Here is a 12,967-nt window from a genome sequence, read left to right as displayed (position 1 = left end):
ATGTTAACTCTGGAGGAGCTGCGGAGATCCTGAACTCAGGTGGTAGAGTCTATACAGGACAGCTGTCATTTGTGCACTGCACAAATCCTTCTTTTATTGAAAAATGCCTAGACAAAAGTAATTGCTGAAAAGACGGTCAAAATAAGAACTATTTGCAGTTTCCCTGAAGAGGACATTGCAAGCACATGGAGGGAACTCTGGTCAGTTCAGACCAAAAAAAGAAATGGGCTTATATAACAAACACTGTGTGGTGGAAAAATTCACAATCCGAAACCCTGCAGCCCCATTGTGAAACTTTGGGGTGGCAGCAACATTATGTGGGGATGCTGTTCCTTAGTAAGGGTAGGGCTGGTCTTCAGATGTAATGGCAAATTTGCTGGAGCAAGATATTGGGCAAAGATCGGAAGCTGGGGTGGAGGTACACCTTCTAGCAGGACAATGACCCCTAAACATTCAGGCTGAGCCGCAATGGAATGGTTTAGGTTGGTGATTCTCCTTTTTTCTTTTCTAAATTAAAACTACCACCTTACTAAACACTGTGCGGATGAAGTACCACTGTATTGTCAAGACATTTTATTATGGCAATACAGCATTGTCACAAAATAAGGAGGAGGTTCTTTTGTAATTTTGCTCACAAAATGGAAGCTTTGGAACAAAATGTTTGTACGTTTTAAATGGGAAGAAGAAACAGGAACCCCGAAATCCGATTCAACCGGGTTTTTAGTTAAAAGATCGTGGAAGCTCCAATAATAAGTTTATTTGTACCTTTGGCAGGTTGTGTCATTAAGCCTTACACACGTAAATGGACGTTTTGAATACATTTGTGAATATGCTTCTTTATTTTTCCTCAGTTCTTGGCCTTTCCTTTTGAGTTCCATCTGTTTAGAGCAAAAATCAATCTGCTTTAGCCACTGATGTTTTTTGGTGTTTGAGCTTGCCAGTTCTACAGGAACCTTGTTTCATGTTTCCCTTTTAAACAATGGATACCACCACGGGTAGCCCAGGCTCCACCAGTCGTACTTGTACCACAGTGTGAGGAGTGTAGTTTAGACCAAAACATGTGGTAGGATGACCAGACCTAAGTCTAGTTGACAATCTGTGGCCAGCCTTGGAAATTATTGTTCTCAGATGCTCTTTATCTACTTCGACTGAGATCATTCAGAGATTTAGTTTGATAGCTCCTTGTAATTGCAGCTAAAGATGGTTTTACAAAGTATTGATTTAGGGGGAGTGCATACAAATTCATACCACACTTTTTTTATGTACAGATTTTAAAAGCCAGGAATATATTTTTCTTGTCCTTTAGTTGTGTACAACATTGTATTGGTCTATAAAACACCAATTAAATGTATTACATTTTGCTTTTATATTATGCCAGAATGCGATAAAGTTTGATGGACTTAATACTTTACAAGGCATTCAGACGCTGCAATGTCACAGCAGAGAGCTTTTCTCAAGCTGTAACTTTGGTATAATATATCAAACTCACGAGTCGGGCAGTACTTTACTGTGTTCCTTGACATTCTTTGTTTTATTACACCTGTTAGCCTTGCTTCTGGTTCTTTATTGCCCTCTTGTGTTGTGAACCTAGACAGAAGTGTTCTCTACCATTTTCCTGTCATCCATTGTTGCCACTTACTCCCCTCACTTTTTTGCCTCTTGACTTCATCTGTCTGCCCTTATCTATCTGCCTCCCACTCCTCATTCCCAGTCCTGTCGTGTCCCTATATGCTCATCTGACTTTTTATAAATTGTTGTTTTGTGCTGACATTTAGCCTTCAGTGTAACCCAACAGCCGCGGGAACACCCAGAACTGCTGGCTGGTTCGACTGGCAGTGGACGTTAAATTCAGCCTAGCAGAAAGCCTGTCACTCTCTGTCCTCAGATAACCTTACATTTCCACTACACTGACTATTACTTTGAAATGTATGCTAGAGTAATGGGGCAGTTACATAAGATAGAGATAGAAAGCTTTAAAGAGTCAAGTTTGTCTTTATCATTATGTATACTTTGTGTATGAGCTGGGATTATGGGACCTGCTTTGGAATGGGTCACACCCTACTTGTCTGATTGATCACGTCTTTGGGCTGGTCCATGGTAGTTTGACCTAAATGAACCAAAATACTCAGGCATGCCACTTGGATTTATTTTTTTCGTTGTTGTCACCCAAGAATCTGAATTAAAAGCCTTGCTACAGAACAATTGATTCAATAACGTCCAGGCCTACAGTTGTATAATTAAAAATAGACGTAATCGTTTGCTGTAAGTTAAGGTAAAATCCTGTCAAACACTCACTGCTATAACATGCCGTTTCTGCCTGATTCAGCCTGAATATTGCGTGCTTGACTGTGTTTGTGCATGCATAAGCATGTCTGTCTTTCTTAAATGTATTCCAGGCTTCATGTCAGCGATTACTTGGTAACAGACAATGTGTATATATATATATATATATATATATATATATATATATATATATATATATATATATATATATATATATATATATATATATATATATATATATATATATAGATGTGTGTGTGTGTGTGTACTGCATGTAAGTACGGAAGGAAAGCTTTTCAGAGTATGAGCCACCTTATCCCTCTTTCCGTCCATACTCCTCATATGTCTGTATTACTGTTCTGCTGAGCTGTTGCTAATTTTCATACAAAGTACACCATCAAAGTGTAGACATACTGAGGTTGATTAAGCCAGGACTCATGAACTATCTACCAATTCAATCCATATGCACATATTTGCATTTTGTTTTGTCCATGGTTTTTCTCCTGATTTGTCATGAACATAGCAGAGTCAAAGGTATTTGCTGCTGGGCAACAGGAGTGTGTGCTAATTTGTGACAAGCAGGGTTAACAAAGTACTCCCAGAGAGACCACAAAATAGACTTTAGGCTTGAAGGCAGAGACGTAAAAGAACTTTTAATTAATATTTACCTCATCTTTGGGTCAGACTGACAGTTAAAGTATAGACAGTCTTAGAAGCTTTGATCCCCAAACGGTGTGAGATGAGAGTATATGGGTAGACAAGTGTCTGCATAATTGGTTGGAATTGGTTGTGAGAGCTGTGTTGTGATGCATTCAAGAGCACATCTGTTGAATGTATATGGTTTTGAGAGCTCTGAAGTCGGCATCCAGGTTTTCCCTCCTGTACCGCTTCTCAACCCACTCTCAATGTTCCCCAAAAGAAAGATGAAGTTTTGTGTGTACAATTTATGCTTTGCCAAGAGGCAAAGAAACAGAAAGAAAAGGCTGGGTGGGAGAGCTGGAAAACAGAGTGGGAGAGAGGAGGAGGAGGGGGGCTCACTCACTCCACCACAGTAGGTGGGATCAGGGAACTGACATTGGCCAATTGGAATCCACAACTGGGTCACATGATGACTGCAATAAGCCATGAGGACCAGAGAGAGAGAGAGAGAGAGAGAGAGTGAAGCAGCAGACTGGTTCAGTTTGTATCAGTGTGTGATTGACTTCAGAGGAGACACACACAGACACAGAAAGCGGAGCGCACCTGAGTGACCAAAGGACAAAGAACAACAACGGGGGACAGCAAAGGAGTCAAGTGGTGAACTTTCATTTTTGCAATCTAAGACTTGGAAACCTAGGAAGAGGTAGAGCGTGAACAGAAAGGAGAGACAGTATGTCGTCTCTCTCCGATCAGCAGCCTGACTCTCCTTTCTCAGACTACAGTGAGCTATGTAAGGTACCACCCACTATGCCGGTTCAGGGCTGGGATTGGCAACATCCATCAGGCATGGACATGGGCACCCCACAGGGCATGGTGATGAGTGGTGGACCTATGTCAGCCGGACTTACTGATGAAGACAAACTGTGCTTCTTTGAACAACCAGGAACAGGCAGAATGGATACAGCGCTGAAGGTTCCTGGCACAGGTGGGGGTATCACCAGCAGCACCTCTATGGGAAACACCTCCCTGGGTAGCGCAGCAGAAAGCCCAGACAGCCCTCTCTCCTCTTCCCCGTCTCCTTCCCCAGCATCCCCAGGTCAACTTCCTTCTGCTCTAGGCAGCACCAAGATCTCTCTGTCACCAGTTCTTGGATCGCCTACCAGACATATGGAGCTGTCATCATCCACAAGTGCAGCACCTCCAAACTCAGTAGAAGTCTCCCAGACGGGGGCTGGCGTATGCAAAGACCCCCAGCCTGAAACGTGGACCAAATCCAGCTTTTCTGAATCCAGCTCAAAGTTTGCCATTCCCCAGACATCCCCTAATCATTCCATCAGTGGAGAAGTGAATGACAACCACCTAAAGGATGAAAAGAGTGTGAGTGGAGCCAGGGTTGAGCTTGGTGACCAAAAGTTATTTGAGGGCTCCTCGGGCAATAACAGTGAAGAAGAGGAGGTTGAGGAAGATGAGGAGTTGGAGCCCTGTTTCATGGGGCGGGCTCAGCAGCAGAGGAAGGCAATGAGGCGAGCAATGTCTGAGTGTTCCCACTTGTCGGTACCCTCAAGTCTGGAGCTGCCTGATAAATACCCACTTGGAGATGGACCAGAGTCTACCCAACCGTCGTCACTAATGGATGGCCCTCGTCGTTCACTGCACTCCATGAAGCGCTCACTGACTGTTGCAGAAGATCAACCTCCAACTCCACCGCCTACCCTTTCAGCAGCTGGTGCCACGCACCTTGATTTGCGACAAGCCCCACCCGAGCCCCAGCTCTCCCTGTCCCCATTACCCTCTCTTAAGGATCAAAGTGTTGGCTTTACTCTCTCACCATTAGTGGCTACAGTAGAGGACCTGAAGGAGGGGAGCGAACTGGGAGAAATTGTCCTCCCAGTGCCCCTCAGCCCCAAAGGGTTCAGTGGTAAAGACATGCACCTCACACAAACTGTTTGCTCATTAACTGAAGAGAAGACTGCTTTTAAACTTGATCATCCTAAAGATGTTGAGTTTTATGGGATCGAAGCTAAACAGGAACCAAGTGCAAATGATGGAAAAGGCTTTGATGCCAGAAAGATAGAGACTGTGGCAGGGGGCACTGATGACCTTGTAACTGGTGGCTACATTAGCCTGGATTCCAACTCCAACACAAATCCCTTCATCGCAATGGATGGTAGGTGGAGCCAAATGTTGTGTTTTAGCTTTTTAGTTTTGATAAGTCCTTCTTAGATACTGAAGCTGTTATATAGGTAATCTGGAACCGTATTTATTTGGTCGTTGTTGTTGATTTAAAATATTCAGAGATTGCAATCATTCAGTAGATATTATATTTGAATTTGCAACCTTACAGTCTGTCTACTATAGGAGATCAGGGTTATCAAAGGATTTAAGAGCCTTAAATTTATAGCTTGCAACATGTACACAGAGTGTTAATTCTTAGTGTTTTAGGTCTTGTTTTAAATGTATTTTTCCTCAGAGCAACAGATCTGGGAGCCAAGCTAAGGATGACCTGCTGTTTGGAATATATTTCAATATGGCTACAGAGACAGCAAATACAGAAAATAGCATGAAAGGCAGTTAGGAGACGCCTGCAGCCACCTGCTGAAATGCCTGACAGTTGACGTATTTCAGTTGTGCTGTGGTCACACGTGGTGTTTTAGTCACTGGTTTGTACAAACTGAACAAACATAATAACTGCTCAGTGAATATTACTCAACAAGTCAGTTTCTTGGCATTGGCTGTAGGCCACACTTGGATTCAGGTTCAGGATAGCTCATTATGATCGTTTCCTCACCAAGACCATTTGTCCAAACTACTGTTTTTCCAGATCTTTCCACTACTTGCCTTATACCTCTTTCTGTTACCCTGAGTGATCCTCATATTCCTGATGAATGCAGGGTGATCAGAATAGCTACAAGCAGATCACGGTCACATCAAATTAAAACTGTGCAATTTAGAAAGGAGTTCCTCACTTTGAGAAAATGTGAGGAACATTTCAATCTAGTGTTCACGTCTATGTCTCATCATTTTTGCATGCATCATTTTGTCTCCCCTTCTCTTTTGCTGCCATGCTGAGGTTGTTTTCCTGACCAGGCACAAAGCTGAGTCTGGCAGAGGCTACCAGCTTTACCACTTGAGGTCTAAAAGTGCATTATTTATTTTTCTACTTCTATAAAGTTTAAGCAGAAGTCAGTTATCTGGCTTGAGGCTTTTTGAGTTGTACTCATCTGCGTGTATTCTTTGCAAGGTCATTGTCTGTGGCTGCTGATGTGAGTTAGTCTGTTGTGGCTTCTGTGATCCAACAAAATCAAAACTTTGATATGTAGTAGGAGCTCGGTCTTTGCTGCGTGTCTAAGGAATTGGTGAAAAGATCTGGAAAACAAGAAATTTGTAGAGGCCATTGACGGGCATTAGGAGAACACCTGAATGAAGTGATATGTAACAATTTCCTGATGATGATGATGATGATGATTAGATGAAGTATCACACCAAACGTGGATAAATTGGGTGAGTGGTTTGTAAAGATGAAATAATTTTAAGGTGAATAAATATCAAAATTACCCAAATACAAATACTTTAGCTTGCAATGAATAAAAGCTGCTATGTCCAGAACAGCCACCAGACGACAAAGGTGATAAAGTGTTAGTACTATTGAGCAGGTGCAATGAATGTCTGAATGTCAGTCAAAACAGTGAAGGTTACCAGACACACACAGGATGCCTTGTAGAGAACTTGAAAAGCATTTGATAGGGCGTGTGTTGTGTATTTCAATGCACTGTATTGAACAACTGCCGTTAGACAAACAGCGGTATTACTATCATATGCGTGGGCCGTCATTAACACCAGGGAAGAGAGCCGTTGTATAGAGTGATGATCTAACTGGGAAGATGGACTGATGAGGAATGTCAAAGCAGCTTATTTTCTTGCTTTTTTTGTGTCAGTTGAAGTTCCTGGAAAAGCCTTAATCTGCGACGCCAGCATATGTTTAACTCTGTTTGGGAAGCTACTAGTTCTAACATTTCACAATCATCGAAAACACGAGTAAATATTTGTAATTTGTTTCTGATGAAAATCTGCCTCAACTCCTGTAGTTACAGTTTTGGGCAGGAATACACAATATATTTGCATTAAAATCGGCATCCGATGTCAGTCATTTTTTTTTTATCATATTGGTATCGGTCCGATAAGTAAAACTGACCCGATATAAAAAAAAAACAAAAAAAAACAATGTTTATTTACATCTAGTTGTGCTTTGTGTCAGTGTTTCAAGAGGGGGAGGGGATGGGGCTGGTCTTGCGGATTTTATTCAGTCATGTGAGAGCGACAGTGATGCATAACACCCAGGATTGTGGTGTTTTTAAATGAAGCAGAGATGCAATGTCAGCAGTGTGATAATTTTTCACGGTGTCGAAAGAAACAAGTCGAGACTTGTAACCCACAAAATTCAGTTTGCGTAATTTTCAGTTGGTAGAAAATTTTACTAAATTTGACCATCAGACACGAAAATGTGTGTACACATACACACGCACACATCGGTATATATTGGCAATCGGACGTGACTGCGATATTAATATTGGATATCGAAATCAGCCCCAACTTTCATATCAGTGCATCCCTAGTTTTCAGTAAAGACATCTTTTGCTTTTACTGATATTGTTTATTTCCAGAGCAGTTTACTAAAGTCATGTGCTATTGATCTTAATAAAATGTATACATTTTGCATTTAATTGCTGTGGCTGTTCGTACAAACCTGGAGGGGAGAAAATATGTACGCTGAAAAATAGGCTAGTATATTTTTCTACATTGTGCAAAATGAGATCCTATGGCTCACTGGGCGTATGGCCAACAGAATCACCACAGACCTACAACAGGTATCAAGACCAGTGTTTCATTACTGAGTCCAATAGCAATCATTTAAAAGTTCCAAAACCCGGGATTGAATTGGTACATCCTTACTCTTTTTTCTACTTCATTGTTATTCACAACCTAAGGAGGAATCACAGGGCTTCTTGGCCAAAAGGATTTTTGGCCACCACAACTTGAAGTGTTAGCCATCAACCTGATACTAACGGTGGGTCATATGATAAAACAATTACGTTGTCTTTGGAGATGCATCATATGCCATTAAGGTGTGGCAGATAATAACTTGAGGTTTAGATTTGGGCTCTGGTCATGCTTAAGTTGCAAAAACACTGACTTGACACACTTTGACTCGTGGTGATGGACTCGAATCCTATCTAAAAAAAAATTCTGATGTACTATATAGTGAAATCGAGCGTGTAAGAAAACCCCAGACTGCAGCTCTGTCAGGCAATGCACCCCAAGTGGATGTTTTTCTTTGTGAAAACATCTAGAAACATTAGCCATTGATGTTCCTGGACCTTGGATTGTTAATGACTAACAAACTGTTGGTGTTAACTCTAGCTCCGTAATGATAACAACATGGACATTTCCAACTGAACGATGTATGACTTGGCTTCTGGGCTGTTCCAGAATAAAATAAGCTTTTTAAGCTCTTTTCATCCTTATTGCTTCTCTTGCTCTGAAGCGAGCTGCATCATTGTAAATACACTTCCTGCTTATCAAAACAAAAGCACTGCTTTTTATTCAGATGTTTAAATTTCCCTGCCCTGGACTTACCACACAGCATCTTGCTCATTTTGTTCTCATCTAGCAGGATATTATTAAAACTCATCCAACTATAATTAAGAACTCTCCAGCCCCTCGAGAGCAAAGAAGTTAATTTGATGAGAAAAAGTTTAATTCAGTCATTAAAGACTTAACCTGGACTTGGGGAAAAATAACATGGGAACATCTAATATGCAGTGCGCTTTACACTTACCAAGATCTTATCTCACTACATATTTGAATAATAAGGCAAGACCTTTGGTCTGCTCTTACATGCATGACATGTACACTGCGGGGAGGGATCAGTATTAATGTATGAGTTGCTCAGAGTAATCATCTGCTAATTAAGGTGGAAAAAGCACCATTTGAATGCTTCTACAGTTTTAGCTTCAACTCTTGTAATTGCAATAACTCACTAATGACATTAAAATGTCTCACTTCCTTGATTTGCACATAAAACAGTTAGCTGTGCATCATGATGAAACCGTGTCACACAGCACGTCATAAGAGATCAGCATACATTTCCAAGTTCCCAGCCACGCCTTTTTCTCAGACAGCCTTAAGCAGAGTTCAAATAGAAGAGCAGAGTTTGCATATTTGAACGTGACACAACAAGAACACTGAGTGGAAGCGGTGCTCTACAGGAGAGTGTAAGCCGTAACGGCCCTAAATGAGCGCTAAGTGTTCTCATTATGCTAATGAAACCTTCAAATGAATTGGCCCCAGCTGCTCATTGTTCTCTGCTGCTCTTTGCCAAATATGGAGGCTTGTCTGCTGTGTTGTAGTGGGTCTTCTATATCTCAGCTGCAGAGGGAACCTTCAGAGCAATGCTTATAGGAGCTGGGAATGTTACCCTGCTGAATGCTACTAGCCCAGAACCATCACCAGCCCATATCTCTTAGTTGCCTCTTCTGCTTTGTTCACGACATCTTTATGCATGTCTCTTTGCATCCTCTCTACTCAGCAGATTTTTTTTGCATGAAACTGGCCAATGACAGACCACGTTTAGCGAGACATTCCTGTTCAGATTACTGAGAAGCAGAAGTGACTTAATAAATGAAAAAGGGTCATTGCCAACAGGTAGAAATGTTATTGGATGGGGGGTGAGATGACATGAAGGAAGAACATGTAGAAATGAGGTTTTGATGAAATGAGATGCCCTGGAAGCAGTGTGAGAGGCAGTAATGTAGCCTGGGGGAGCCTGGGGGACACCTCCTGCTGGAAGCTTTAATGAAGCCATTTCTGCAGGCTTTCCACAGCTGTGCCACTGATCGGGTTTCTGCCCTAATTAGAAGATCAGGTTGATCTCCTGAGTGCCTGCATGTTTACGGCACAGAAAGTGAAGGCTTTCTCCTGTCCCGCGCATTTCATTTCCTTTGGTGATCGTGGTTTGTGTTCTCATTGACGGGTTAAATGTCACAGTTTGGTGTTTTGGCCACTTCATCCTCAGCTTAGGCCACAAAACCCCAGTTCTGTTGAATGGAGAGCAAGGGCACAGACAAAAGAAGGAACTTTCAGGCTGTGATTTGATCTCATTTTCCCCAATCAAACATCTTATCTAGCCTAAAAAACATCCCATTGATAATTGTTCTGTTTTTCCCCTTTGCTTCCCGTTTCATCTTTTTTTTTCTTCTTCACAACTGTCTTTATATATCTGATTATTAATATTTGCTCTGACTCTCAACCACAAGCATTGAAGACCAGCCCTCTCTTTGTATTGGCCCTTTTCTGATTATTTATACTCTCATTTTGATTCTGATTTTAAGGTATTGACATATCTGTCCAAGTTGATGAATGTGAGTAACTTGGACTTTGTGGACAATTCATCCTCTTTTTTTAGCTTAGCTGACCCAAAACGTTCTGCTTGAAAATGTGCAGTTTTCACTCCAGCCTCTAGGGGTAGCAATGCTCTGGTGTGTGTGTTACTCAGAAGAAAAGAGGAAAATAATTTAATTATAAGGCCTTCAAAGTCAGTTATCGTATATGTTCACACGTGTTCAACCGATACGGCATCTCTAGCACTCTTCTTGCTCAAAACTCTATCCTGGTCAATAAAAGATGATTTAGTTATTCTGAAAGGCAACCATGAGAAGAAAAATTAAGGATTGCTGAACAAGTGCGACGTAGTGATGAGATACAAACCAAAGCTGGCGGCTGCAGCATAGTCCTACTTCAATCGTCCATCTAATTTGGGAAATACATTTTTCAGCAGAACCAGTTTTTTTAGTTTATATTCAATCATCTCAGATTTTCTTTACAGGAAAGAGAACCAAGCGATTGATTGTTGCATAAATTGTTTTTGTTAGTTTGCTGTACTTGGTGGACATCAAGTTGGAGCAAAATGCCAAATTTTTGTGTGCTTTCAGGTAGACATCGTTTCTGCTTTAGTTCAGACAATCCTCGTCTTGTGCACACATTTTTGCACCAGACCTCCTAATTCTCCCAACAACCGTGTCACCAGGAGGTTCGAATTATTGATCTGGGCTATGACTGTGTGAAAGATAGTCATCTGTCTTACATTAGATTCAAATTTAATGTCCGTCTACAGTTAGTTTCCTCAAAACGGCATCATTTGGCCTTTGAGTTACTTTAGCCTGGTGCTACATGTGTGGTTGGGGAAAAAAGTCTGAATATCAATGAACAATCTGTTGATTTAGCTCGGACACTGAGACACGAGGAAAAATGCCCCCTCTGCATCAGCTAGTTATCGTTATTGTGCAGAATGAATGTGTGGAGCCGTCGGTTATTGGATAAGTCCCACTGAACAAAAGATGATTTCTTACCTGAAAGCGTCATTCTCACAAACGACCACAATCGACTCAGCTAGAGCTGCTGGATCTTTGGTCATCGTAGCGTGATCTGTGTTGGGTCCTCATCCTTCAGCTTGACTAGCTCTTATGCTTGAGGCAAATCTTTAATTTGGTTCCATATCTCTGGACAATAAAAGGCTGTTTGTTGTTTAATTACTTTTATGCTTTCAAGATTTTAAGGTTACGTGGCTCTACCCTTTAAAAATGTCATTTCCCTTTCCTTAATTTGCAGTTAAATCTGACAAGACAGAGACGGCAGAGAAGAAGGAAGACAAACAGGAGGATGAGGTGAAGAAGGTGGAGCCATTTGATGTCCTGAACAAAGCTGAGCACGGGAGCGTGAAGGTTGAATTCACAACTAATGAAAGTCTGGTCAGAGTGGCGAACGAGGTAGAAAAGAGCAAGGAGAAAGGAAAAGATCAGGAGGAAGAAAAGGCTGGAGAAGAAAAACAAGCAGACAAAACGAAGGAGACGGAGAAGCAGGTGGAAAAGGTGGAGGAACAAAAGGAAACGGAGGAGGCAAAAGAGAAGATGCAGAAAGTGGAAAGTGTTCAGCAGAAGGAAGAAAAGGAGGACAAAGCACCCAAAGTAGAAGAATCCCCTGTCAAAGTGGAAAAGCCAGAGAAGGTGGAGATGATCGACAAGGTGCAGAACATGGCTGACAATGTGGAGAAGACCAACAATGATGAGAAATCTAAAGAGGAACAGAACATGGAGAACAAACACAATGAGAAAACAGAAAAGGTGGATGAAAGTGAGAAGTCTAAAGTGGAAGAGAAGAAAGCGGAGAGCAAACCCAGTGAAAAAGCTGAAAAGGTGGATGAAAGCGAGAAGTCCAAAACGGAGGAGAAGAAAGCGGAGGATAAACTCGATGAGAAAGTGGAACATGTGGAAAAGCTGGATAAAGACCAGGCTTCTAAAGTGGAAGAAAAGGCAGAAAATAAAACGTGTGAAACGGCAGAAAAAGCAGAGGTAAAGGATGACAAGGAGTTGCACAAAGTGGAAACGCCTTCAGAGGAACAGCCAGCACCCATCAAGCCTGACCCCACTGATGACAAGATGGAGACGAAGGCCAGCGTGGAGGTGAAACCTGAAGCGGCAGCAGAGAAGGAAAAGGCCGACGCGGGCGAAGCCAAGAAGACGGAGAAACAGGATGGGGCAGCCAAGGCTCTGGGGAAGCCTGCTGTAAAAGAAGCACAGAAGACAGAAAAGGAGGAGAAGCAGGATAAAAAGACGGCAGAGAAGAAAGACGGCAAGAAGGAAAATGCTGTCAAAGGAGACGGAGACAAGGCCAAAAGACCTGTGAAGGCTGCAACCAACGGAGGCAGCTCAACAGCAAGCAAGGACCTCACCAGTGGAAGAAGCAAGGTAGGACTTATCCGATGCTGAGGGGATTAATAGCTAACGTTAGCGTCTCATAAACCAACAGGAAGAGTCACTGTTGCGCTTTCAGGAAACATATTCTATGGCGTCAGCGGACAAAGCTGTACAGAGAGCTGTCGTTTATTCACACTATCACACAATGTTAATCAGGTGTCTCTAAAAACTACAAATACCAGAATGTTTCTTTGCTATAATCACAACAAATTGAACTGATTTAGAATTACAATATT

General features: G+C 41.9%; 1 protein-coding gene across 12 annotated transcripts in view; it reads left to right on the top strand.

Moving 5' to 3' along the window:
- The window catches only part of LOC105932148 (microtubule-associated protein 4), a 145,970-nt gene that overhangs the window by 105,549 nt on the left and 27,454 nt on the right, over positions 1-12,967 (top strand). For 11 of the 12 annotated variants that reach the window (XM_036125073.1, XM_036125078.1, XM_036125075.1 and 8 more), the window contains one exon: positions 11,587-12,722. In XM_036125073.1, the coding sequence (XP_035980966.1) occupies positions 11,587-12,722 (1,136 nt within the window). Of the gene's footprint in view, positions 1-3,441; positions 5,090-11,586; positions 12,723-12,967 lie in introns of those variants that run through there. The other variant, XM_036125082.1, reaches the window with a different exon arrangement.

The sequence above is a fragment of the Fundulus heteroclitus genome, chromosome 21 (assembly GCF_011125445.2).
Source record: "Fundulus heteroclitus isolate FHET01 chromosome 21, MU-UCD_Fhet_4.1, whole genome shotgun sequence".
Taxonomy (NCBI): Eukaryota; Metazoa; Chordata; class Actinopteri; order Cyprinodontiformes; family Fundulidae; genus Fundulus; species Fundulus heteroclitus.
This window is presented reverse-complemented; position numbering and strand designations above follow the sequence as displayed.